Source organism: Amphiura filiformis, chromosome 7, assembly GCF_039555335.1.
Source record: "Amphiura filiformis chromosome 7, Afil_fr2py, whole genome shotgun sequence".
NCBI classification, from domain to species: Eukaryota; Metazoa; Echinodermata; class Ophiuroidea; order Amphilepidida; family Amphiuridae; genus Amphiura; species Amphiura filiformis.
In genome coordinates, this window is record NC_092634.1 from 33,392,180 (window position 1) to 33,415,667 (window position 23,488).

At 34.5% G+C, this 23,488-nt stretch overlaps 1 protein-coding gene across 1 annotated transcript in view; it reads right to left on the reverse strand.

Moving 5' to 3' along the window:
• Nucleotides 1–3,081: 3,081 nt before the first annotated feature.
• The window catches only part of LOC140157814 (uncharacterized), a 350,643-nt gene continuing 330,236 nt past the window's right edge, over nucleotides 3,082–23,488 (reverse strand). Inside the window, exons 21-46 of the mRNA XM_072181060.1 lie at nucleotides 23,010–23,251; nucleotides 21,794–22,189; nucleotides 20,611–21,036; nucleotides 19,695–19,904; nucleotides 18,366–18,453; nucleotides 18,019–18,173; nucleotides 17,237–17,281; nucleotides 16,002–16,370; nucleotides 15,241–15,357; nucleotides 14,644–14,772; nucleotides 13,796–13,924; nucleotides 13,214–13,333; nucleotides 11,042–11,182; nucleotides 10,268–10,384; nucleotides 9,650–9,766; nucleotides 9,373–9,481; nucleotides 8,693–8,815; nucleotides 7,462–7,533; nucleotides 7,185–7,256; nucleotides 7,006–7,077; nucleotides 6,576–6,647; nucleotides 6,296–6,367; nucleotides 5,966–6,040; nucleotides 4,726–5,804; nucleotides 3,918–4,150; nucleotides 3,082–3,534 (exon numbers count right to left, since the gene is read on the reverse strand). Coding sequence (XP_072037161.1) covers nucleotides 3,340–3,534; nucleotides 3,918–4,150; nucleotides 4,726–5,804; nucleotides 5,966–6,040; nucleotides 6,296–6,367; nucleotides 6,576–6,647; nucleotides 7,006–7,077; nucleotides 7,185–7,256; nucleotides 7,462–7,533; nucleotides 8,693–8,815; nucleotides 9,373–9,481; nucleotides 9,650–9,766; nucleotides 10,268–10,384; nucleotides 11,042–11,182; nucleotides 13,214–13,333; nucleotides 13,796–13,924; nucleotides 14,644–14,772; nucleotides 15,241–15,357; nucleotides 16,002–16,370; nucleotides 17,237–17,281; nucleotides 18,019–18,173; nucleotides 18,366–18,453; nucleotides 19,695–19,904; nucleotides 20,611–21,036; nucleotides 21,794–22,189; nucleotides 23,010–23,251 — 4,975 coding nt within the window. The 3' untranslated portion in view covers nucleotides 3,082–3,339. The remainder of the gene's footprint in view (nucleotides 3,535–3,917; nucleotides 4,151–4,725; nucleotides 5,805–5,965; nucleotides 6,041–6,295; nucleotides 6,368–6,575; nucleotides 6,648–7,005; nucleotides 7,078–7,184; nucleotides 7,257–7,461; nucleotides 7,534–8,692; nucleotides 8,816–9,372; nucleotides 9,482–9,649; nucleotides 9,767–10,267; nucleotides 10,385–11,041; nucleotides 11,183–13,213; nucleotides 13,334–13,795; nucleotides 13,925–14,643; nucleotides 14,773–15,240; nucleotides 15,358–16,001; nucleotides 16,371–17,236; nucleotides 17,282–18,018; nucleotides 18,174–18,365; nucleotides 18,454–19,694; nucleotides 19,905–20,610; nucleotides 21,037–21,793; nucleotides 22,190–23,009; nucleotides 23,252–23,488) is intronic.

The following is a 23,488-nucleotide window of genomic DNA, read 5'->3' on the forward strand; positions in this document are numbered from 1 at the left end:
GCTCGCTTGTGGAATGCTCTCCATGCACATACCTCTGCTTGCAGATCTACAATCTACGACAAAAGTCCTTGGAACGCTTGGTACACTCTGTCGAAATTCCGTGCAGAATTTCATATGATCATGTGGAAATGACGTATATTTTGCCTGGGAACAAGCATGACATCTACAACAATGATTTACCCTTCCCCTCTCTCCATCAATCAATATTGGAACACATTGGGGAACCGCTGAAGACATTGGCATTTCTCAACATTGAACGGGGGAGAGGGGTGACAGTTTTCCGTTATTTACACGCAAGCGTTCCAAGACTTTTTTCGATGATTGTAGGCCCAAAACTGTATTAAAACTGAGGTGATAGCGCTCTTAATGACCACTCTCTTCATACACTAGCATGTACATGTAAATACTGATGTAAATATCCTTTTTACAAAAACACCCAAATTAGAAAGAAGCGTTTTGTGTTTCTTTAAAATTACACATTATGTTGTTCAAACATAATGGTATTTCATTTAAATTATAAAATATGTGCTTTAAATTATAAAATATCCGTTTGAAACACTATTCACTAAGTTGTATTTCTCTTCTTTCCTAAATGACATTTTGGTGCCGTACGATTTGTGTTCGCTTGTATATAACAAAATAAACGAGAATGTATACTTGTAGATTCAAGTTAGATTTATTTTCTTACAAATCAATTGACATACTCATGCATATTTGAAATATAATTATATTGCACTTAACAAATGCTTAATACAAGGTTTTAGCTAGAATATTGTGATTATAATTTTGATAAGCAATACATGGACTCTACATAAAAAAAAAAAAATTCGTAGCAAAAACATACAAACAGACATGTAAAAAGCAATAACACATTACTAACTCTCTATAACAATTGAAGAACAGATATTGTTGTAAATATTTTTGAAAGTGTATAATTTCAACGTCTCATAGACTACAATTTCAAAATTAGATAATTCATTTTAATTACTGCACATGAAGTTAAATCAACCCGCGACACTTCACAGTACAAGCAGAAGGAAAAGTAAAGTAAGAAAATAAACATAGTAAAACTTTGATGTTGAGGAAGGTAATACATGTTATAAAGAATACAGATGTGTAAACACGGTATAATACCAATTCATTACATTAAATATGCATACAATAAAAATTAATCATCCCCAGAAATATTTGTATCGTTGAAAGTTATTTAAACAACAAAATTGGGAACAACAAATAGAAATCTGATTTTGCATATTAAAATCATTACCCGTTTTCATTAATTCTTAAAATTGCTGATAAAAAACTACCAAAAATTTTGTTTTTTGTTTATCCAAAATAATTTGTGTAATGGCTAGTACATATGGTGGGTTTGGGGCTAAGATTTGTCATAATGTGCATAAGTTTTGCATAATTATCTAAATTCTCATCTGGTCAATAAGCTAACTATGAAATACATGCAAAATAAACATTTTTCACTGCACCTTTTTTACCATAGCAATGGCCAAAACATTAAAATGACAGGCTTTCGACTATTTCGGCACTTTTACAAGGCTAAAAAAGTAACAACTTTCAGTATTCACCAAAGAAAAGAAAACTTTGAGATTTACAAGAAATATTTAGAAATACAGAAACCTTTTAGAAATGCAGTTGTTTAAAAACATTCTGTCCTACTTGGGATATATCATTGTTTCAAATAGAGGAGTTTTTTTTCTTTTTGAATTATATCAATATTAAATGAGCTGTAACCCTCAAAGTGGTGCTTTATATTATGTTAACATTATCTAAGGCTTTGTGGCTGACATAATACCATTCTTTTTGGTGATCATTTTGAAAAGCGCCCTCAACTGTGACATACCGATACCTTTCTATTAATACCTTGACTTAATTATACTGTACGTTGATAGATATTAATACAAAGTATGATCAATTATGCCTCTTAAGTGACTATTTTAAGTCTAACGGTGTACTATACATAAGCTTTTAATTGGAATTTGGAGGCCATTTTGAAGAGCACCATCATCTCTGACCTCTTGGTACATGCTATTAATATCTCAACCTAGCTTCATATTACTGTCATCAATACTAAACCAAACTCTGGTTAAGTATACCTCATTAGTGACCATTGTAATCGTATATGTTTTTAATTGAATTTCGGCGGGCATTTTGAAAAGCGTCCCCAACTCCTGGTACCTTCCTATTAATACTTTATTTATACATTTCTGTCATCAATACTAATCCAAAATCTAGTCAATTAAATCTTTCATATGAGAATATCTCCTTTTATGTGTGGTACCTAGCTCATTTTAAACTTGGTCTATTTAGAAATTTTCAACATAGCTGTATAATACAATGTAGGTAGTAATAAGATGAGCAACAGCCTCGCTGAGAGACGTTCTTCTGGCAACAGTATGGTTTAAATATTATCAAGTCATGTCTCACTTTATGGCGGATTGATACCGATTTTTTTGAATAAATCATCAGCTATTCCTATAATTCTATGTCTCTTCAGTCTATGAACAATGTAGTAATAAACCCAGTTGTTTATCTTCAAATTGTTGATAGTGTTTTTTGCAGTATGACTTTAATCTACACGCTATATCACAAAAGTGCGTGAAGAACATAGTATGAGTTATGCAAATTGAATAAAAATGCTTTTGTAGTAGACATCGAAAATGTCGCCCCCTGTAGTCATGTTATTACAAATATATTGCGGACGAAATAGTTGGCTGCTTTTCGTCAGTATACACAATTCATGAATGTTGTACTGTGCGATTAAAGCCATAATGTACGATCTTTTAAAATGAGCTTGGTCAATGTTTTCAAACCTGATTATTTGGCATTACACATGTCCCAACTTATACACTTAATTAAATTCTGCCAATTTCATTGTGTATTTAGGTCAACATAGCAAGTTTAAATCACCCTTAGAATAACACATTTAAACGGCTAAGATAGTGAGTTTTCGTTCGTCTCATTAGTTAGGCGTTAAATCAGAAATGACAGTTGTTACTAATAATATTTTATAATATTTGGTAAAGAATAACCAAATACAAATTTGACCGAAATTGTACATTAAGGCATTAATGTATGCAGAGCACAAGTCTCAGTGATATTTCAAGTTAGTAATACATAAGAAAGTTTATCAATGTCAGATGCTCAGGCATTCCATCGGAATAAACAAGATGTTATATAAAAATTTCATTTGCTTGCACCAAGGTGTCTGCTTTTTTAGGCATGAAAGTTATAGCACAACATGTGTATAGAAATAACAACTGCTTCCAGTGACATCTTTTCGGGAAATCGTTGTAATTGTCTGAGTATATTAAAGTACATAGTACTTTATGATAAGATATCTCGCAATCTCTTTATCAACTCCTGCAGCTGCCTAAAATCCCTCTGAAGCATTGGCTCTTCTTCAATCATTTGCAATTCCATGGAATTATTTTCATAGTGTGATACACCTTCATCAACATCTTGAGGTCGAAGGGGTGAGCCGTGCATAACTAGGTATGCGAGTCTGCCACCCCGTCGCTCCTGAAACAGGACACAAAGCAATTCTCGTTACAGGTGTGTGATAAACACTATTTAAGGATTAAATATGTAAGAGCACATTAATAATTTCGTTGCATTTCATTTACATAAATGAAACGTTTTTGGCAATTAAAACACACGAAAGAACAACCAAGAAGAAGAATTCAGAAAAAATGTCCAAGGACTAGTCCGAAGGTACGGTCTTCTACATTAACGTGCCCAGCACGAGTGGAGCCATGACGAGGTATGTTCAACTTCAGACTTTCTAAGAAGTTTCTAAATTAGGCCTCAATTGGTGTAAAGCATGAAACTCCGTTTATCTTGTAAAAAATGCATCCAGTTGTCATTATTCTGAAAATCTGTCATAAAACAAACACAATGCTTACCTTATCTATTATTACGTGCCGCTCATCCAACTTTCCGTGTGCAATATCATGCGCATGTAAGAAGTCTAGGGCAGTTCTCAGGTCCACGTCAATTATGTCAACGTCTTTAAACGTAAACATTGAACACTGTGTTGCAAGGTAATATGAGAGTAAAAAGGCACTGCATTTGTGGCTAAGTACAGGCAGCACGCGGCGGTTTTGAAGCTCGATTTGAATATGGTATAAAATATTTTCTGTAAAACAAAAATCACAAGATTATTAATTTGGACTTATAAGGTATTACTGCCCTATTCGATGGGTGTAAAACGAAAAAAACCAAACATGTATCAAATGTGTATGTCATGCGTATAATTACATAATATTCTATTTACATGGGAAATATACTTATGATCCTGAAATTTGGAAATATGATGTTTAATGTTGCAACGTCAGCAAATGTGGTTTCAGTCATAAATATCAAACTACAGCCATGGAAACTTCTCTCGTGTGTGCTCTTAGCCTCAAGTGTACGATTTTGCTTATGAGGGGTGAAAACATCCCAAACTGTCGTTTTGATATATTGCTAGCCTCTACAGGTCCAATGTTTTAATATTAAGATATGCACTGCAGGTTTTTAGTTAATCGCCAAAACTGGACAAATGTGGCCCCTGCCATCCTACTCGCCACGTTATTCTATGTTTTGTTTTTATTATTACTGTTTAAAGGAACAAAACGGAGATTGTTAAAAGATCAAGATATTATGTTTTTAACGATATCTGTTGTTAAAATCAACCAATACTGCGATCAACAAATACTACATCAAACTCACCCTTGTCATTAGTAGAACATTTGATCATTTCAATCTCGCTGTAATCTCGAGACGGCTCAGTCTTCCACGCATTCACATTCTGTGTCGATGCTGTCGAGACTGGACTTCGGTGTCGTTTTCTCTTCAATTCAAGTGTTGAAATAGTGTACAGATATGGATTAGCTGATGAGTTTACCGGCAAAATAAACACTGCTGCCCATGCATACATCTCATGCGGGATGATAACATTAGTTGATAATGACAATAATCCCATAATGATGATTGGCATCCAACAACAAAAGTCTGTTCCCACAATGATGGCCATTTTCGTCGCCATTTTGATTTCTTCTAAGCTCTCGCGCTTTCTCGTGCATTGTCTTGAGGCTCGTTTAATAGCCATGTACATTAGGAAATAGCAAATAAATATAAGTGTAAAAAGCAAAAGGTTTAGGCCGAGAAATACAATGACGGAGTATTCCCATCCTGGAGTTCTTTCGTGAGTTAGAGGCAGAGCAAGGCAAACACTGGACCGTCCATAGAAGCGATCACCAAATACATCCTGCAGAGTGACTGGTAGAAGACTGAGCAAAAAGGCAATCGCCCATACAATTCCAGCCGCCACTCGAGATGATTTGGTGTGCAAACGAAAGCGACTGAAGGGAAAGACTACACCCAAAAACCTATCGGTGGTAATAAGAGTGAGTAGAAACACTGACGATTCACTCGATAAAACTGATAAAAAACCAGCAATTTGACATAGTGTGCTTGCTTGCCAATTTTCGGCATGTATCATGTACACATCACGAAAATACATATCTGCAGATGCGATTATCAACATATATACACCCATCAAAAAGTCAGCAATCGCAAGATTTAAAATGAGGCATGTTTGTACTTTCTTTGATGGTTCCCTTTCTTGACTTTTGTACCGCCATATAATAACAAACATGTTTCCAATAAACGCACTGAATCCAAGCATCCAGATAGCTACACGAAGAACTCTGTTTCGCAACAGATCTTCACATGACGATAGTTGATCGGTTGGTGCGATGCATTCCGCGTTTTCCGCTAAGCAACAGAAAAGGTATTTATCGGCATATCTGGAAAATTATTAAAAAAACAAACATAAACAATGTTCACGTTTTTGGATTAAAATTCTCTTCAGCAAATAATATGAGTATCTTCAATTAAAAGGACGCTTTTATTGCTTCAATTTAAATTTAATATGCAATTTTTTATGACACTAATAAATTATACTTACATAATCTGTAGTTGGTCCAGACCTTTGAAAATGTCCATATTGAAGTTCCGAAGTTCTTTATTATCACGAATGTCTCTAATAAATAAAACAAAATAAAGGATACGTTGAATCGAAAGTTTCTTAAGTGATACACTTGACTACTGCATATACACTTTGTTAAATATAGCACGTTACACTTTATGAGCAAAAATATTGACTAAACGATTTAAGTCTTGCGGGGCTGTGTTGCAGGAACTCACACAAAACGACCTCAAATGACCTGTTTTTATCCCAGGTTCAATCCTTCGTTTGACATTTAACCTGAACCATCCTCTTCCTGATGATACTTACAGTTCATCTGTGACGTTAAGACCTTCAAAAGCGCCGCTTTCAATGGACCTCATTGGATTATCCATTAACCACCTACACAAAGTATTTGAAAACATAAATATATATCAAAATGCTGTACTGTTGATGAACCTTACTAAAAATCTAAACTTGTATGCTAAAATGCACAGATTTACACAGCTATGATGATAAAATACGATTTGATGCATGAAAACAGTACAATACTGAACCTATAAATCAATGCAATTAATACGCCATAACAAGGTACTAAGTAAGTACTTACAATTGCTTCACTGACGATAACCCATTAAATGTATTTGCTTGAAGTTCCTTTATCTGTAGTCTTGACAAATCTCTGTAAGAAAGTTAAAAAAAGATGTAATTCACCTTTCTATTTTTACAAAAGGCTTAGAGCAAATTTGTCCACTTGTTATGTCGGGAACTGAATTCCATTTCTAAAATTGTTAACATTTTCTAAAATTTAGGGAAGCGAATTTGTTGTAGTTTAAATGACAACTAGCACAAACCCTTTCATTTTTACAGAACAATGATGAACCATAATGTACAAAGTGGAAAGCCATGTTGCAATAAGTAATTATAAATGGAATTGTATAGGGGTTGATGGCTTCTCCAATATAAGCCAAAATGTAATAAGTTTGTGAACTCACATCAGAAACGCTATATAATTGTAATTTTTTATTCAAATGACTTACAGCTTAGGGAGGTTCTCAAGATGATGAAATGCTCCAGGTTGTATTGTAGTCAATGGATTACCGCTAAGGTCACTGAAACACAAACCAAACGATACAGTTTATTATTAAAATTAAATGTATTCAGACTAAAAATGTTTAAATTCATGTAATAAGATAGTAATCGTATAATTTGTACTTACAGGTATGCGAGTTGATTAAGACCAAGAAAAGTATCAGATAAAAGAACTCCAATTTGGTTATTTGCCAAGATTCTGAAAACATACAAAATATTTTTTATCTACAAGATGTATTACATGACAATGATTTAAACAATTTTTAAAGAAAGTAATTAAATTAGTTAACCATTTTAAGATGATCGTAAAAGCAAAATAGATATGAGCAAAAACAAATCAAACAAATCAATAAACAAATGATTAAAGAAAACATAAATTATAAAAAACATTACTTAAGACTTACAATTTGTAAAGGTTTCCCTGTTTAAGAAACATTCCTGGGATGAGAATAGTAATACCAAGGTTTGATATATCCCTGTGGAAAAGTAAACAACAGGTTTTCGGTGGGTGACAAAATCATATGACAAAGTGTTTTTATTAGGTAATAGTCACAGTCATAGTCATGGGTAATAGTAATGAGAAAGCACATGACAAAAATTAAAAGTACGTGGCAAGAACTTATGGACCAAGCGTGTTAAACAAACATAAACAGACTTAAGAAACCCACTTTATTGAGTGACATACACTAAACATCATCTTTATATAAATAATTTTTAGGCCTATATCATAACAGGTTCCAGATAGGGTGTCACCTCATGAAGGCACGGTGAATAAATTCCATTCACTGGCAGGGGAGAATAGACAAGATTTCAATAAAATCAGATATTACATGGCATTTGTGAGTAAAAATTGATATCCTACATAATTATATCTTACCAAATTTGGACCGGATCAATCAATCAATCAATCAATCAATCAATCAATCAATCAATCAATCAATCAATCAATCAATCAATCAATCAACCAATCAATCAAACGGCGTATACAGGTTTTATTTTAGCATGTTTAATTTTTGAGCCCTATATAACCATATGGGTCATTTTAGGGGTCGTTTTGAGGGTCATGACTCAAAAGGGGATGGGGGCTTGAGAGGGTACACATTAAATATGATAGCTAGGATATCAACTTCCACCCGCAACTGCTTCAACCATTTTACATATGTGATGTGATCAAGCAAAATCAGTCGGAAGTCGGATATTGATTTTCAGATGTAGCCAAACAAAGACAATAATTTCTGTTGTTGCATATTGTGTTGGAAACACTTCAACTGTTTATATCTTTGAAACTAAATTTTCAATTTCAATGTGGTTTTCTGCAAAATGTAGCTTTGCAAATATCTTATACAATTATGTAAAAACAGAACATTGAATATGCCCGATTTTAGACTGATTTTGCTTCATCACACCATATATTTAAGGCTTCCCTCTAGACTATTGGAGGTTTGGCGTACGATAGGAGACGTGTGAATGCAATGAATTAACTGAATCTAAAATCGATACAGCCTTGATTTGCTAAGAATAACAGGGCATATAGTCTTATCCCAAAACTCTGCTGCCTGTTCAATAATAACAGAGTTGGCATCAAAGCTGAAACAGATAACAGGTGCAGATTATTGTTCCCTTTACTTTACTTACAATTCTGCAAGAAATGGAAACTCCACTAGATCGATAAATACAATTTGTTTGAGCGTAACATTCTGATTGACAGCTTCTACGCTTCGTCGACGCCGTGTTGGGATTATCAATCCTGTAAGGTTCCTAGAAACATAACAAGATGTAATGCATTTCAAATAACACAAGCGTTATATCGTTATATGGTTGCGAGCTTAGCATAGTGACGAATAGATATTCATCTGTTTGTTCAAATAATATTAAAGATGCATTACTGAACATTTTCATCAGGACTGTTGTTGAAACATAAATAAAGAGATTTCATAGTTCTAGTAAGAACTACATTATGGAGCTATTAGTGAGTACTGATTTATTGGACTAGAAATATGAAATCCCTTTTTTTATGTTAAATATACGTGTTTTTGAGTTAGAGATCATTGAATAAGACAACAACATTATTAGCTAACCATGTATGCCGCCATATTTAGCTTACGCTTCACGCTGGATATATTTCACTGTTAAATCAATAATATCAGATTCTCTAACCTGTAGATATTTAAGGGAGCAATTCTTTTCTCTTATTCATTATTATGCAAGATCCGACTATATAAAAAATAATTGATAACGCCACCTAAGAATTATCAGTGTGATTCATAGTTAATGCTTTCAAAAATGATTTAAAAAAAATTAACTATAAAACTTACAGTTTTCTCGAATCTTTTGGCAGCGACTGAGCGGCCATCCTGTTCCAAGCAACACCTTCACAGGTAAAAGAAAATCCAGAGCAAGAGCAACCCATCGGACAGGAAACCTCTGTGTATAAAAATGAGAATTAATCTAAAAACATACCATAGAAAAATCTATATGTTGATGAAACGCGGCGACAGGAAAATTCCACATACATATATACACACATACGAAGAATATAAAGAAAACGACAATGCCGGGTTTTAAATGTTTACTATGATTTTCAGTACTAACCACAAAAAAGTTCATCATCGCCTAGTATACAGTCGCGATTTCCATCACATATCTGACTTTGAGTTACACAGTAATTATAGTCATGACATCGATACGACCCGGGACAGCTGTAGTTACCTACAAAAAAGTAAGAAAACGACAAGAATATATGCATCGCCTTCTTTATATTAATACAACTTATTATCTACGTTATCCTTTAAGACAGGGTCCAACGGATACTAAATTCATATCGAGCACTCCCATCTTTTCTCAGTTTGGTCAACAGTGGGCTCCTGTAAATTTGTGTGTCTTTTTTCAGATTCTGCGATATTCTTAATTTCAAATATTATTTGCTTTTACATGTACAAGTTAATATAAGTGTTAGTTAATTATTCTATGAAACAAAATCACAATTGGAATGAAAAACAAGTGAGAAAGAAATGTTTTACATTTTGCTACCAAACACCATGGAATATATATTCAAAATTCAATAATGGGTTCAAACTAGGACCTGAATTGTATATCCTGTTTCATCTTTGCTGGTTTGCGCATCGCTATTTGCTTGCTTTGACGTAAGAAAGCATATGTTTCACTTGTGATGGCATGTGATTTGAACAACAATACCAATAAATTTCTTACCACAACCCACTTCATCTTCTCCTCTTGGACAATCTGTAACATCATCGCATCTTCGTTTCAAAGGTATGCAGTAAGAAGAGGGGCATTTGAAAGTAAATGCTGGACAGTCAAAGAGTTCTGGAAAGAAAGTACCGCAAAGTGTTTTAATAAACCCATCACAAGAAATAAGCCCCCCTCTGAAAATGTCGTCATAAGATCGTAAAGTAAAGTGACTTTTGAAAGGGGCAGTTCTTGCCTTCAATTAAGGCTCTTTCAGCCCTGAAGTCACGGAGATCTCTCATTTTTACACAACACTTAGTAAACAGACATATAATTATTTCAAAGTTAGTTTTATTGGTACAAAACAAAACCTTACAATGTTATGACGAAATGTTCAGAGGGGTACTCATTTCTTGTGCTGTGTTTATATTTTTTTTGAAGGCATTAGTATCTATATCAGATTAAAACTAGAGTTTTAAAGAACCGGACCTTAGATACCCTTGAAGTTGCAGTTCCTCATCCAGGCTGAGAGTTAACACTGGTAATGAAGGCATATTGCATTATGTCATGTCGATGAAAAAAAAAAATCTAATTTTGTCAATTGGTCCACAAATTTCATTAACAGTAGTCCGTCAATTTGCATCCATCACAAGCTGTATTTAGGTTGACATATTTTTTTTTTATAGTGAAATAAAGGAAAGTAATATTCTAATGTAATGAAGGCTTTGTCATGTTTGTTCAAGTGCTAACACGCGAAAGTACCATAAAAAAAGTCGTGCTCTTAATTTTACTCACCGCAATAACGTAGGTGTGTCAGATCTCTACACCCAGTCGGAAAGCCATACGGATCGAAGTCATAGAGGCACATATGTTTCTTGTCTGCGCATGCTCCGTTTAAACATTCCAAATCACAATTGGATGAATTTCGGGAAAGATCTTCAAAGAATTGTAGATATAAATATTATGAAAAATCAAAAAACTTTCATGAGTCATAGTACAATCATAATCAGAATCTTCATCTTAGCTATACGAACTCTTTTAAGAGTTCGATGAAAAGTGCTTAAAAGCACTAACTTTGTCAACTATACCATATTTGTGTATACTGTTAATAGAGAACACGAAACAACTATTCACTGAATTTTTATATTGTAAGATCCGCCTAAATCCAATATCATATGTATTCACACCTCTCTTACCAATAACGAACAATTAAAAAGTGATCCAATATATAAATTGTTGACGTCAATTAGTTCTAGTGTTCCGTTTTGGCTTTATAGTATAGAACGGTTTCCCCGAGTATTATATACCAAAGTGCTTAGTGCATCTTGGATTCAGACCACTTGGATTCAGACATATATGCGAGATACTTGGAACATCCAAACGACGTGTTAAAACATTTGAAGAAGCAAACAGTTTAATACAGCTAAAGAAAATTTATATTACTATGATCTTGAAGATGTTTCACTACCATCTTTGTAATTGTATTAAATCTAATCATATGTGAAAGTTTTGATTTTTGAAATCGAGTACAGAACAATTAATATGAGTTCAAACAATGCATCAAATGCAACCAACTCAACAATTGACTTTATTTATTTGCCTGGTGAATGGATTCTACACCAGATTATTTGGCCATGCGTCATTCTATTTGGATTCCTCAGCAACACTTCTTTCATCTGGACATTTGCGCACACTCCTTCTCTGCACACGCCAAGTTACATCTATTTAATCAATCTAGCTTGTTCAGATTTGTTGACGTTATTGAGTTACACCATTTTAATTGCCAACATTTTAAATGGTAATGATGGGACCGCAGCTTTGACGGCGGTGTGTTATACTTTAAGGACCTGGTGCTTCTTATGTTCCATAAATTGTATTTCTCTTGTTTCTGGAGAGCGTTTTTTGGCTATATGTTATCCGTTAAAGCACCGATATCTGAAAGGTTCTCGAAGGACAATAAAATTAATCTGCTTTTCTTGGATCACCAGCTTCCTGGGTGCAAGTAGTCAGATACCATTTTCGCCGGAATCATCATCAAGTGACTCAAATATCATTTACTTGAAGATATTTGCATTTTGCTACCTTATAACATGGCCCTCTCTTTGTGGTTTTGTATTTTACATGTATCGCCGTATCATGTTAACATTGAATGATAGATTGCACAACACGTCGCTGCAAAACATGTCAAATAATCTAGAAATTCAAAATCGTCAAGTTGCTGTCATGTTAATAGCAAACGGGTCAATTTTCTTTCTATTATGCTCTGTAAAATTGGGAGGGCGCATTTTGAAAACATTACCTTTGTTTGGGTTGAGGACAATTTCACCATATGACACTTATTTTTTTTTGCATTTGAGGAATTGGCGATAGGGTTAAATGCCTCTATTAATCCACTCGTGTACACTGTTACAAACTTTCGTTACCGACAAGCTTTTAGGGACGCGTTTTCAATATGCCGACTTCGAAGGCCAAAACATCGAAATACAAGATAGCTTCGGATAGAATGTATCAGAATCAACAACATGGCAACGGTATAAATCTTGTAATTATTGATCATGCCAAAATAACACCCGATCTTGAGCTATTAAATGACAAGAAGAACCGGGGGCGAACAGATGTTCCCTCTACAAGATTTTAAATGTAACTACCAATGCTTATCAGTGGTCAAGAAGCGCAATACTCGTGGTTTGTTTGAATGCCTGTTCCCTTCATCCCTATGCCTGTCTATGTTTTCTCTTGCGCCTCTGTATGTCTTTCTGTCGTCTCTGTTTCTTTATCTGGTGTCTCTTTGACTTTCTTCTTATCTCTTTTTTATCTGTCTATTTGTCGCTCTACCTCTTTCTTTGCTTTCTTTGTCTCTGTGTTCCCATCTCTCTCTGTCTCTTTCTGTCTATGTCTACCCCTTTGCTTTTCTATCCCCTGAATTGTAAAAACAGTTATATTTGGAGTCAATCTTTTAATACTCACCATCACAGGTAGCTGGCTCATCTTCTCTGGTATTACCCGGACAGTCTTTGATACCATCACAGTAAGCGTACGAGGGTAACCATGTACCATCATAACACTGAAAGCCACTTACAGCTGACTCTGTAAGAAAGCAAAGTAAACATTGGGGAGTGCCTAGTAGCAAGTTGCCACCAACTACCAACTCAGGCAAATACGACTATATTGTTTGTTAAGATTAAAATAAGGCATAGTTAACTGAAATACAAGAGGTGTAATTTCGAAGTTGAATTAATAAAAAAAACTCCTTCTTGAAATAAAATTCATTCAATGGATGAATTATATTTAGTTATTTTCAGCTATTTTATTAGATTATTTCATAAATGTTTGAATATCACAAACAAACTCTTTTCTGAGAGATGTCGTAGCTAGTGTAGTTTAATGTAATCAACGGCTCACCATTGTATATCTAACACTGTAAATTAAAGAATGGAACCAACGAAGTTTATTACATAATCTTCTGCTTTATCTGATATCTACAACATATCTGTAAAATATGATTACTTTTAGAAAATAATATTCATTTTAGAAACATATGCGAATTACCACAATTCAGCTCATCAGATGACTGTCCTGGATAGTCCATACAATCTGGATTCAGATCACATTGTTTGCTTTTATCTATGCATCGGCCATCATTACACCTGAACTGCTCATAGGTACAATTTGGATATGCTGTAAAATACAATAGCCATTGTTTTAAATTGTTTAATTTAAGAAGAGAGAGAATAAAGATGTCTAACACAGCAAAGGAATTATTATTGTGACTATACAATAACGGACGTCTTTAAGCTTAACCGTCGTCCTGATTGATTTTTACGAACATGCGATTTTCCTCGGATTTGTTTTCAACCAAGTAAAAAGTTGATATCTCTAGAATGATTCTACAAGAACAACAAAAACAAACTGATAATCATGGATTTTACTGCATGAACATAGGTATCATTACTAAATATGATCAATTTTTATGGTCGGTGCTACCCCCTGGTAAGGTGCTGGGTAATACGCTGTATCACTAAAATGACCGCAAATGATGGCTCTACGATTAGCTGAAGACTTTTGGGCGTAAACACACGCGTTTTTCACGATGAAAATCTTCGGATCGTTCAACACCCCTCACAGTAGTAGTAATAAGCTATATTACCCTTTCTCCCCACATCACAATGATAAATAATAATCACACACTTTGTTTCACTTTGTTACCTTATTTTGCACATTTGATTGTTTCAACTGTGTTATAAGTTGATATAGATTTTGTTACCTTATTTTGCACACTTGATTGTTTCATAAACGTTGTGCGTTTATTCTCGACCAAATGAGAGCTGCACAGTAATGGAAAAGAAGGAAGGAAGGAATAATTGGTGCTACATAATTATTTATGACTTAATGCTTACCACAGCGTCTCTCATCACTTTGGTCAATGCAGTCAGGTTTAAAGTTACAATAATTCGATATGGGTATACACTCTCCCGAATCACATAGGAAACTGCCTGCTGGACATCCACTGTCATCAGTGACGGGACCTTAAAATTAAGCCAGAACAAACTGCAAACAGTCAGGACGAAAGTTACATGCAAACTTTTGTGGAAGTTGAGGCAGTATGAATATTACTCTTTCTCTCAATCCAACGGCTGGGTATTGGAGGGTGTCGCGGTGTCCTTTTTTCCTTATAAGCTTTATACCTTTTTTTTTCAACACAAAGTCAGGCTTGGATAAATGTATTCCAAGTATGCCCGCAGAGTGGCATTTTCCTAAATACATTGTACTGTTATATTGATGTCAAAACTGTATAGTTTTTCTCGAAATCTACCGTATAAGTTTATCCTTCAAACAATATATGTATGTCCAATTATAAATAAAGGTATCCATAAGATATATCAGTTTATTTTTATTCGTTTAAGTTACAATGTCACGTATTTGGGCATCAGGGGACAAGAAACAATAATATCCACATCGACTTTTAAGAGGAAAATTAGGAAAATGTAACTCACAATTATTTTCGTCGCTGTTGTCCTGACAGTTTTGATGATCGTCACACACATAGATCTGTTGTATACATTCACCGGATCCACACGTAAATTGTTTATCGGAGCATGCCTGTGAGACAACTAGAGACAAGCACAAAAAACATAAGGGACCGTTCACAAACATTTGTAAGGGGGGCCTGATGCAAAAAAATGTTATCGCGAAAATTTTTCGCCCCCCCCTTTACAGACCTCGAAAATTTCAGGGCCCCCCTTTTCGACATGAAAATTATCAGTAAACCCCATAGAAAAGCATATAAACTTAATTTTCCCAGGAAAAATCATGGTCATTTTGTTCAGGCCCCCCCCCTTAGGAGGGTCAAAAATTGTCAGGGCCCCCTCTTTTTGCATCAGCCCCCCCTTACAAGTGTTTGTGAACGGTCCCTAATCACAGTATACACATCTACTCTAGAAAGAAAGATTACGACAGAAGTAGAACATGGGCATTTATATATTAAGATGTTTAGACTTAAGTATGTCACGCATTGTGTTCTAAATGTAGCCTACTCGTTTGAAGACCTTGGACTCAGAAAGTCGCCGAAATTATACTAAACCCAAAATAGCATGCATACCACTAAAACATGCCCATACCACATTACTTAATTTGTTACCATATTGGCCACATGGACAGGAGTAAAATCACAATACAAACTTGACTTTGTATTCCAATACGATATTCATTGTTAAACACAAAACCTTACAACAGGATAGCATTGATTCAAATTTACCTGCAGCTTCACTAACACAAACGACGCCGTCAACAGGATCTTGACAAAAGGAAGCCAAAATCACCCATCCTTTGCTGGTATGCACTACCGAGGCACACTCTCCCTCGCTGCCTTCATCTATGGCTTTTCGTTGCCGTTTCGGGGCAGTTGTTAACGCCATCTTAAACAGTAACCGTGTATCCGTATGCAACCTCCACACGTGTTTGACGTAGAATAGCAATTGCTCAGTGACGTCATTCATTTTAGAGCTACGCATGTTCGAACTTTTGGGACACAGAGCGTAAGCTTCACCAGATGTTGACGAGTTTGTCAACAACATATAGGTTACACAGTATTTGTTGTTTAGAATATTCCATCCTTCTTCACATGCTGTGGATACAACAACACGTACAAGTATTATTTTAATAATAACAAAAACGCAGCAGCCATCTTTATATTAATACGTTTGTTATGTAAAACCTTCACAACAAGTAAAGGAGCCGTTATAATACGTTTATATAGCTTTTGATACACATTTTCCAATGTCGTTCAATATTAGTAACAAAGTACTGATTTTAAATCAAGATACCCAAATTTACAAGTTGCATTTTATAGCGATAGATGGTGATTTACGCAAACATTATAGCAATTAAACCCACCGTTATCTTCATGCTGAATTAAAAGCAAACCAACCCAATTTACTGCAAATTTTAAATTTCGTAGTTGTCTTTAAAAACACCAGTGCGTTGTTAATATTGAACGACAAAGGGCGTGTGATGCATCCAAATGCGCATAAACCATCGTTCTCTCTATGTAAAATTATTGTGAATACGGTTTTTTAGTTTTGAAGCTGTAGGCGTATTTATAATGGCTGCATTATTTTTGAAGGCCTGTGTGAATAACAAGGATTGAAGTGCTCTTATGATAAAATATATTGAATAATTTGCACTCTTTGTGAATAACAAATTTGCAAATTGTCAGAATTCTGTAGCTGATTTCTTTTGTTTAACATCGGTAATATGTATAGCATTTGGGAAAAACAGAACATGAATGATAGCAACCAATAATTGGTGTAATAGAATCCTTTACCTGAAATAAATTGACGCTAATTGTTATCTTTACTTTTTTCAATCGTTTCAATTGTATATAATTATCTTATCAAATCACTCTTGACAAGTTGATTTTATTCTTGCTTTAATATGCTTTAACATGGTTTAAGCATTCAAGATGCAGTTTATATTCCATCTCATACCTACCAGTGTATGACTGTTTACTTATTCCAGTTTTGGTTCCAGGTCGACCTGTAATAATAATAATAATACACTGTACATCATAAATTCATGAAGTGGTTATGTGTCAAATAAACACATACCGAACAGTAATTACCCTCTTTATTACGAAACAAAAAGTCCATGTATCAAATTTAACAATTAAAATAGCAAAACCCAGTTAAATTGGGCAAGTTCTGATGACTCCCTGAAAATGATGAAAGTTGTTTTCGCAATTAAAGTTTTAAAATTTGATGCATAGATTTTGAGTTATTATTTCGTAATAAATGGGGGTAGTTATTTGTTGGTACCTTTAACTTGCATGTAAATATACAAGAACTTGTTTCCGCAATCAAAACAGCCATTATACAAGGAAATCTGAACATGGTTATTATACTCAACTGAAACAAAGAATAATGCAAATTGAAAAAAGAATAATGCAATTTTCTGGAATCGGGAGGCTGTATCTTAACTCTGTTAACTTTGTTAGTTTACCATTCTTTATTAGAATTCAATTCAATGAGATTTGAGTCGATCCTTCAGGTAAATATTTCGTGTAAGCTAATATTAACTCTAAGCCTACCCTAAGCATACTTCTAAACTAATCCTAACCCTAAACAAACCCTAAGCCTTAACCATAATTTCGGGTACAATTACATGAAGGAATAACCGGAATTTGCTACTTCAAGTAGTAGTTGCAAACTCTGGTGAAAACACTCTTTGAATGGATTATGGGAGGTACTTTAATCGTCCTCTGGATATTTATATACCTCTAAGCGGTCGTTCACACACAAACTGTCGGGCAGAAGGTGATGCACAGGGAACATCATGCCATTGGTTGGTTGAGTGAAGATTACGTAACCAATATTTAGAACATTGCTCAAGTGCGCCACCATCAGGCTGTGACTGTCCTAATCGGTCATTTCTGGAGTGAATAATAATGATGATAATAATAATGATGATAATAATAATAATAAACTCTTTTGGGTTTTAGATAATGACGACATTGTCATGTGTAATGATACTTTTTGTAATTATTTGTAACCTAATCCTTAACCATCACGAAATCTCGGTTATTAAGAGTAATATAATTATTTTCATTACACAATTTCCTTACTCATCTTTGACGACAAACCAATCGGTATAAGTAAGAGGAGCACCATCTATCCATCGCCTTTTTCTTGACTGAATATCATAGGTTAGACCTAGAAAGTAAACATGAGACCATGTAATTGTCACTAAACACTTATATCCTTTCATCTACGTGGAATGTATTTAAGAAATAAATGGTAATGCATTATCCTTTACACGCAAATAATGTGTCCGAGGCAGTGAAAACGAAAATAATGGGTGAGGCGCAGGCGAACCCATTATTTAAACGTTTTTACTGCCGAGGACACATTATTTGAGTGTAAAGGATAATGCTGCACTCTTTATTTCTATTCTATTAGCACAAAATAGTGCGATTTAAAGAGAAAATATCAAATTTTTTGCCCAAATGTTTCAAGTTGTTTACCTCAATGTAGAGCGCCTACGCGTAGCCAAAGCGCAAGTGATAAAGTTCGTTGCCCTGGTCACTTTATTGCTAATTAATGGTCTTTCACGTGACGCGTTACAACCAATCACAGTGCGCGATTCTGAATAATGGGTCGTGGGGGTAATATAATAACAATGTTTTTTGACATCATACTGCAGTTACACAAAGTCAATCATAAAACAATCCAGACATGTATTCCAATTAACATACGTGTGTACATTATACTGATATTGATTTTGCTCATGTTATTGACCACCAACGTCCAGAGAAATATTGTTGTTAGTGCATCTGATTAATTTTGCTGATCAATACTAATGTGAATAGATCAATACATTTTATGGCCGAAATGATTGGCCTAAATTCAAATTGGACATTTATAGACAAACACTCTGTATTTCTGAACACGGTTGTTTGATAGCATATAATCTGTGTCCTTTTAAAGAAAAGAACACTCATGGTGCTATTTATCTTAAATTGTGTCTTCAGTTTCACAAGGGGTAGACACTGGTATAATGCAATTAAAACTTCAGGAAAAAGACTAACAAACAGCCACAAAATTTTCAAAAACATTTCTTTCATGAAATGTTAGGAATAACTTATATAATTTGGCTAAAATATAGATATATGTAAATAGCGCCCTCAATTTTCACACAAATATACAGTTTATAGAATAAAATACCACCAAAAAACAGAAACAGATGAACAAAAATCAATATTAAAATGAGCTGGAAATATATGTACATAATTTGATAGTTGTTGGTATTGTAATGGTCAAGAATTGAAAATTATTATTATGTTTTGTAAGAAAATTAATAAATGATCACATCAAACAACCGTGTAGATTAAGTTGTGAATACAAGCTCTTGTTTTACATACATGAAGTCTCTATTTAAACTAATATCTACTTACCGAGGTAAGTCTCATTTTCCTCTGTATGCCAAACATTAACCAACATGTAGTGTAAGAAGTTCATTTCGTTGGTGTCTAGAACGCTGACAAGATGTGCGTCATCATTATCACAAAGTCGTTCAGCTTTAGTCCATCGAATGTTTTTGGACGTGGTCTTTAATTTGTAACAGTTGTCTTTGTAATAAGACCAACCTTTGCTGCACCGTGATCCTTTCAAAATAAATAGTTATTAAAAACATGGTTATTTTGACCTCCGGAGAACATCATCCGATGTTAACAACTTAATTATTAGAAGGGCATTTCGTGATCCACAGCCTCATCCCCACTTTAAAAAAAAATTGAGATTTTTATACCACTGGAAACGTCTGGCTACATAATGTTTATGTACCAAATATTTCTTGCAGATTAATTCGTTTAGCATAAATATCGTCAAATATGAATTTCGTTCTGGTACACCAGAACGAAATTACAACAGTGGCCTATGGAGTAGTGTAATACACATAATCATGAATAACTCGCCAATGCAAAATCGGAATCAACTCAAATTTTGGTAATAAGCTTTTTTCGTGGATATATCTACTGAAAAATGTCATAAAAAGAGGATGCTAGGATCACGAAATCCTCCTTTAAATAAGGAAATGGGGCTCAGACAAACTGGCATTAGAATAAAGGAGAGAAAAAAATCAGAACCATTCGGATTCGAACCGGCTCCCACCCACGATTACATGTCGTTGAGTTTACCACCACACGCCACATGCCACACTAACGAAAGGGGATAATTGAGGCGGGAGTGGATTTTAAATGGAAAATCGGATGGTAAAATGGTTTCATTCTGTGATATTTCACCCAAATGTATTTGTGATCTATTCTCGTTTAATTATAGAAATGATAAAAGGTACATATAAAGCAATCTTACTTGGTTGCATGGTTGGTGTTATTCCATCCTCCATTTTCAGGTCAAAGGTCATAGATTTATACTCGGCATAAAACCCTTTTCCAATAACAGTAGTTCCAGTACGGAAAACAACTTTCATCCTGTTAAAACTCGATCTGATTGGTTCCTTTCCAGGAGAATGATTATTACAATATTTTAATGACTCCTTGTCACTATCATCCACAACTTTGACGTAATTGTTGATGCATGTGACATCATCAGACGGTATATCAAAGTCGTGGAAAACAAGTTCGATGAATGTTCCTTTGCGAGTTTCAATGTGCCATTCATAATGCGACTTGTAGTGATACTGCCTTGGGTAATTCACAGTTGCAATGGCGGCTTTATCGAAATTGCATTTTTGGATTCCTTCTCCTGTGTATGATCCTATGCCACAACCAGGTACATCTATTTATTGTGGAAAATAAATCATGAATTCGTTAGACGTTTTTACTCTACGTACTAATAGAGGTTATCCGTGTTCTATAAGCTGCATGTCCTACCAGCGACTCCTATACCTTGTTTAGGACTTTCAAAAGAAGTACTTGCATGTGCAACCATGACTATTTCAAAATAGCCCGCCAAAGTCATGCAGGTAACTCCGAGGTCGTGCATTAAATTAGTTTGAATGAGGAATACTACGGGAACCAGTGCCTTTTGTTAGAAGTCACCCATGAGTAAAGTGGATAACCTCTATAAGGAAAACTCATATATAAGCACATTCCTCCATAATATTGATTTCCGATTGGCGCAGAAAATAAAATTTGTGATGATTTGTTTTCATATAAAGGTGGCTAAAATAATAACAGGCTGTTATACCTTGTACTACTACCAAATATGGAGCAACATATGCTAGTACACACTGAAACAGTCTTATTTCCGAAACCATATCATAACAGAAAATTGATAACAAAACTTCACTAGAATAAATATAACAGATAAATAGTTGATATATTTAAAACGAATGTCAAATATATATACTTCTCATCTGTAACATAGAAAGCATGTAGAATAATGGTCGCCAAACAAAGTTTTTAGAATTAGGGTTATCGTTAAGTTGAATGCGGATTAGCGTTGAGATAAGCAGAGTAATTTAGTAATTAGGATTAATGTTATAATATGCAATGAAACAGTGAAAAAGAATAAATACATAAAGAAAACGTACCTCTACTTTCATATATTGCACGAAACCCAAGTGACTTGGCATCTAATCCGGTTTTATAAGATAAAACTACAGTTGAGGTATTTAGCAAAATCAAGGGGGGTGCCTCTCCACATAGCACATGTCCCAGGCGGAAACCATCAGAAAGCTGATTTGTAGCTTCAGAAAGTAGTTCTATGTAATCTGTACAGTCCCCCGTATTCGGGTCTTGTGTTATATTGAATTCCGGAAAGTTCAGTGAAATATATTTGTCCGGTGGTAGTGTGATGTTCCATACACACACAGAGAAAGGAAGTCCGCGAGAAGGGAAGTTTACGGTGGAAAATTCGCCACTAGAATTTGTCATTGTTTTTCTAGCGCCACAAGCAGGATCGCATTCGTCTGTTGAAAATGAGCAATCTGCAAAGGAACCAAAGTGAAAAAAGAAAACGGCACACATTAATTGAATATTTGAAAGGGTTATAACGTTGGTAAAATGACACGGGAATTTGAGACCAAATAGCAATATTTGTGTGACAAAACCAGTATGCTTGTGTGCCAATTCTTATTTTGGTTTTGATGTTACAAAGGTGTCATCTCATTTGTAGATGCCATTCCAATGTATTAGCATGTTTAGATGTGCCCTTTACAGAACTTAAGTTATAGGGTACAAAACTTGTAAGTTCCCCCTGAACACTTTTTGAAATAAATCGGAAAATATTTGACTAAATTCAAACGTGTAAAAAAGTATTGGTAGTCGTATGTGTTTTACACATGGACCAAATTATACGTCACACGTCATTGTGTTCAGTCACAATGGTTCACTATGTAAAAAAGGAGACCGTTTTAAACAGTTTTAAAAGTTGCAAATGAGTCCATAGGAATCAGCTCTTAAACAATACGGTAGGCCAGGTCTATTCATGTGTTTGTTAAAGAAAACCTGACTGCTATGAACTCAAGTGCAACGTTTAAAACGGCCTCCTTTCTTACACAATTAATCATTGTGACTGAACACAATAACGTGTGACGCTATAAATCGGTCCACATGTGTAAAAACAAATAGGTCTATATATAACTTTTTACATCTTTACATTTTTACATTTCGTAAAACATTTTTGTACTCGTTAAAAAATATTAGGGGGTTCTTTAATAAGTTGTGGACCCTATATTTAAAGTTATCAGAATTGAGGCAGAACATCTTAAATAACTTCACATTAAACTTCCTATCAAAGCTGCTTACTACTTGTGTTGTACGTCGCAATGAATCCCAGTTTCGTCGGCATATCAGCCGTAAATTTACCAATATCAAGTCGTACAGTAACATTGTTAGATCGACAGGTAATCTCCAGGTCAGTCTGGTTTCCGCAAAAGGAACCTCGAAGCTGAGACCCAAGTGCACCAAAATGATCAGTTATGTTAAATGTGTCCACACATGCCGATGAATCATGTCTCCGTCGTAGATTAATTTCATGGAATAAAAATCTGAAAATGAAAGGATTCATCAATAATAAGTGAATACCAGAATCAAAATAATTTAAAAAACAATAATAATACAACTATTTGAAAATTTAGCCCTAAGAGTGATATGTCGCTTATTGCAACCCTCGTCTAATTACTAAAGAACGATTGGTATAACAATGTCTCTGTACCATTTCCTTTTAAACTTCAGATAAACCACTAAATGCATGAGACTACTTTTTTCAAAAAAGATTTAGTTCT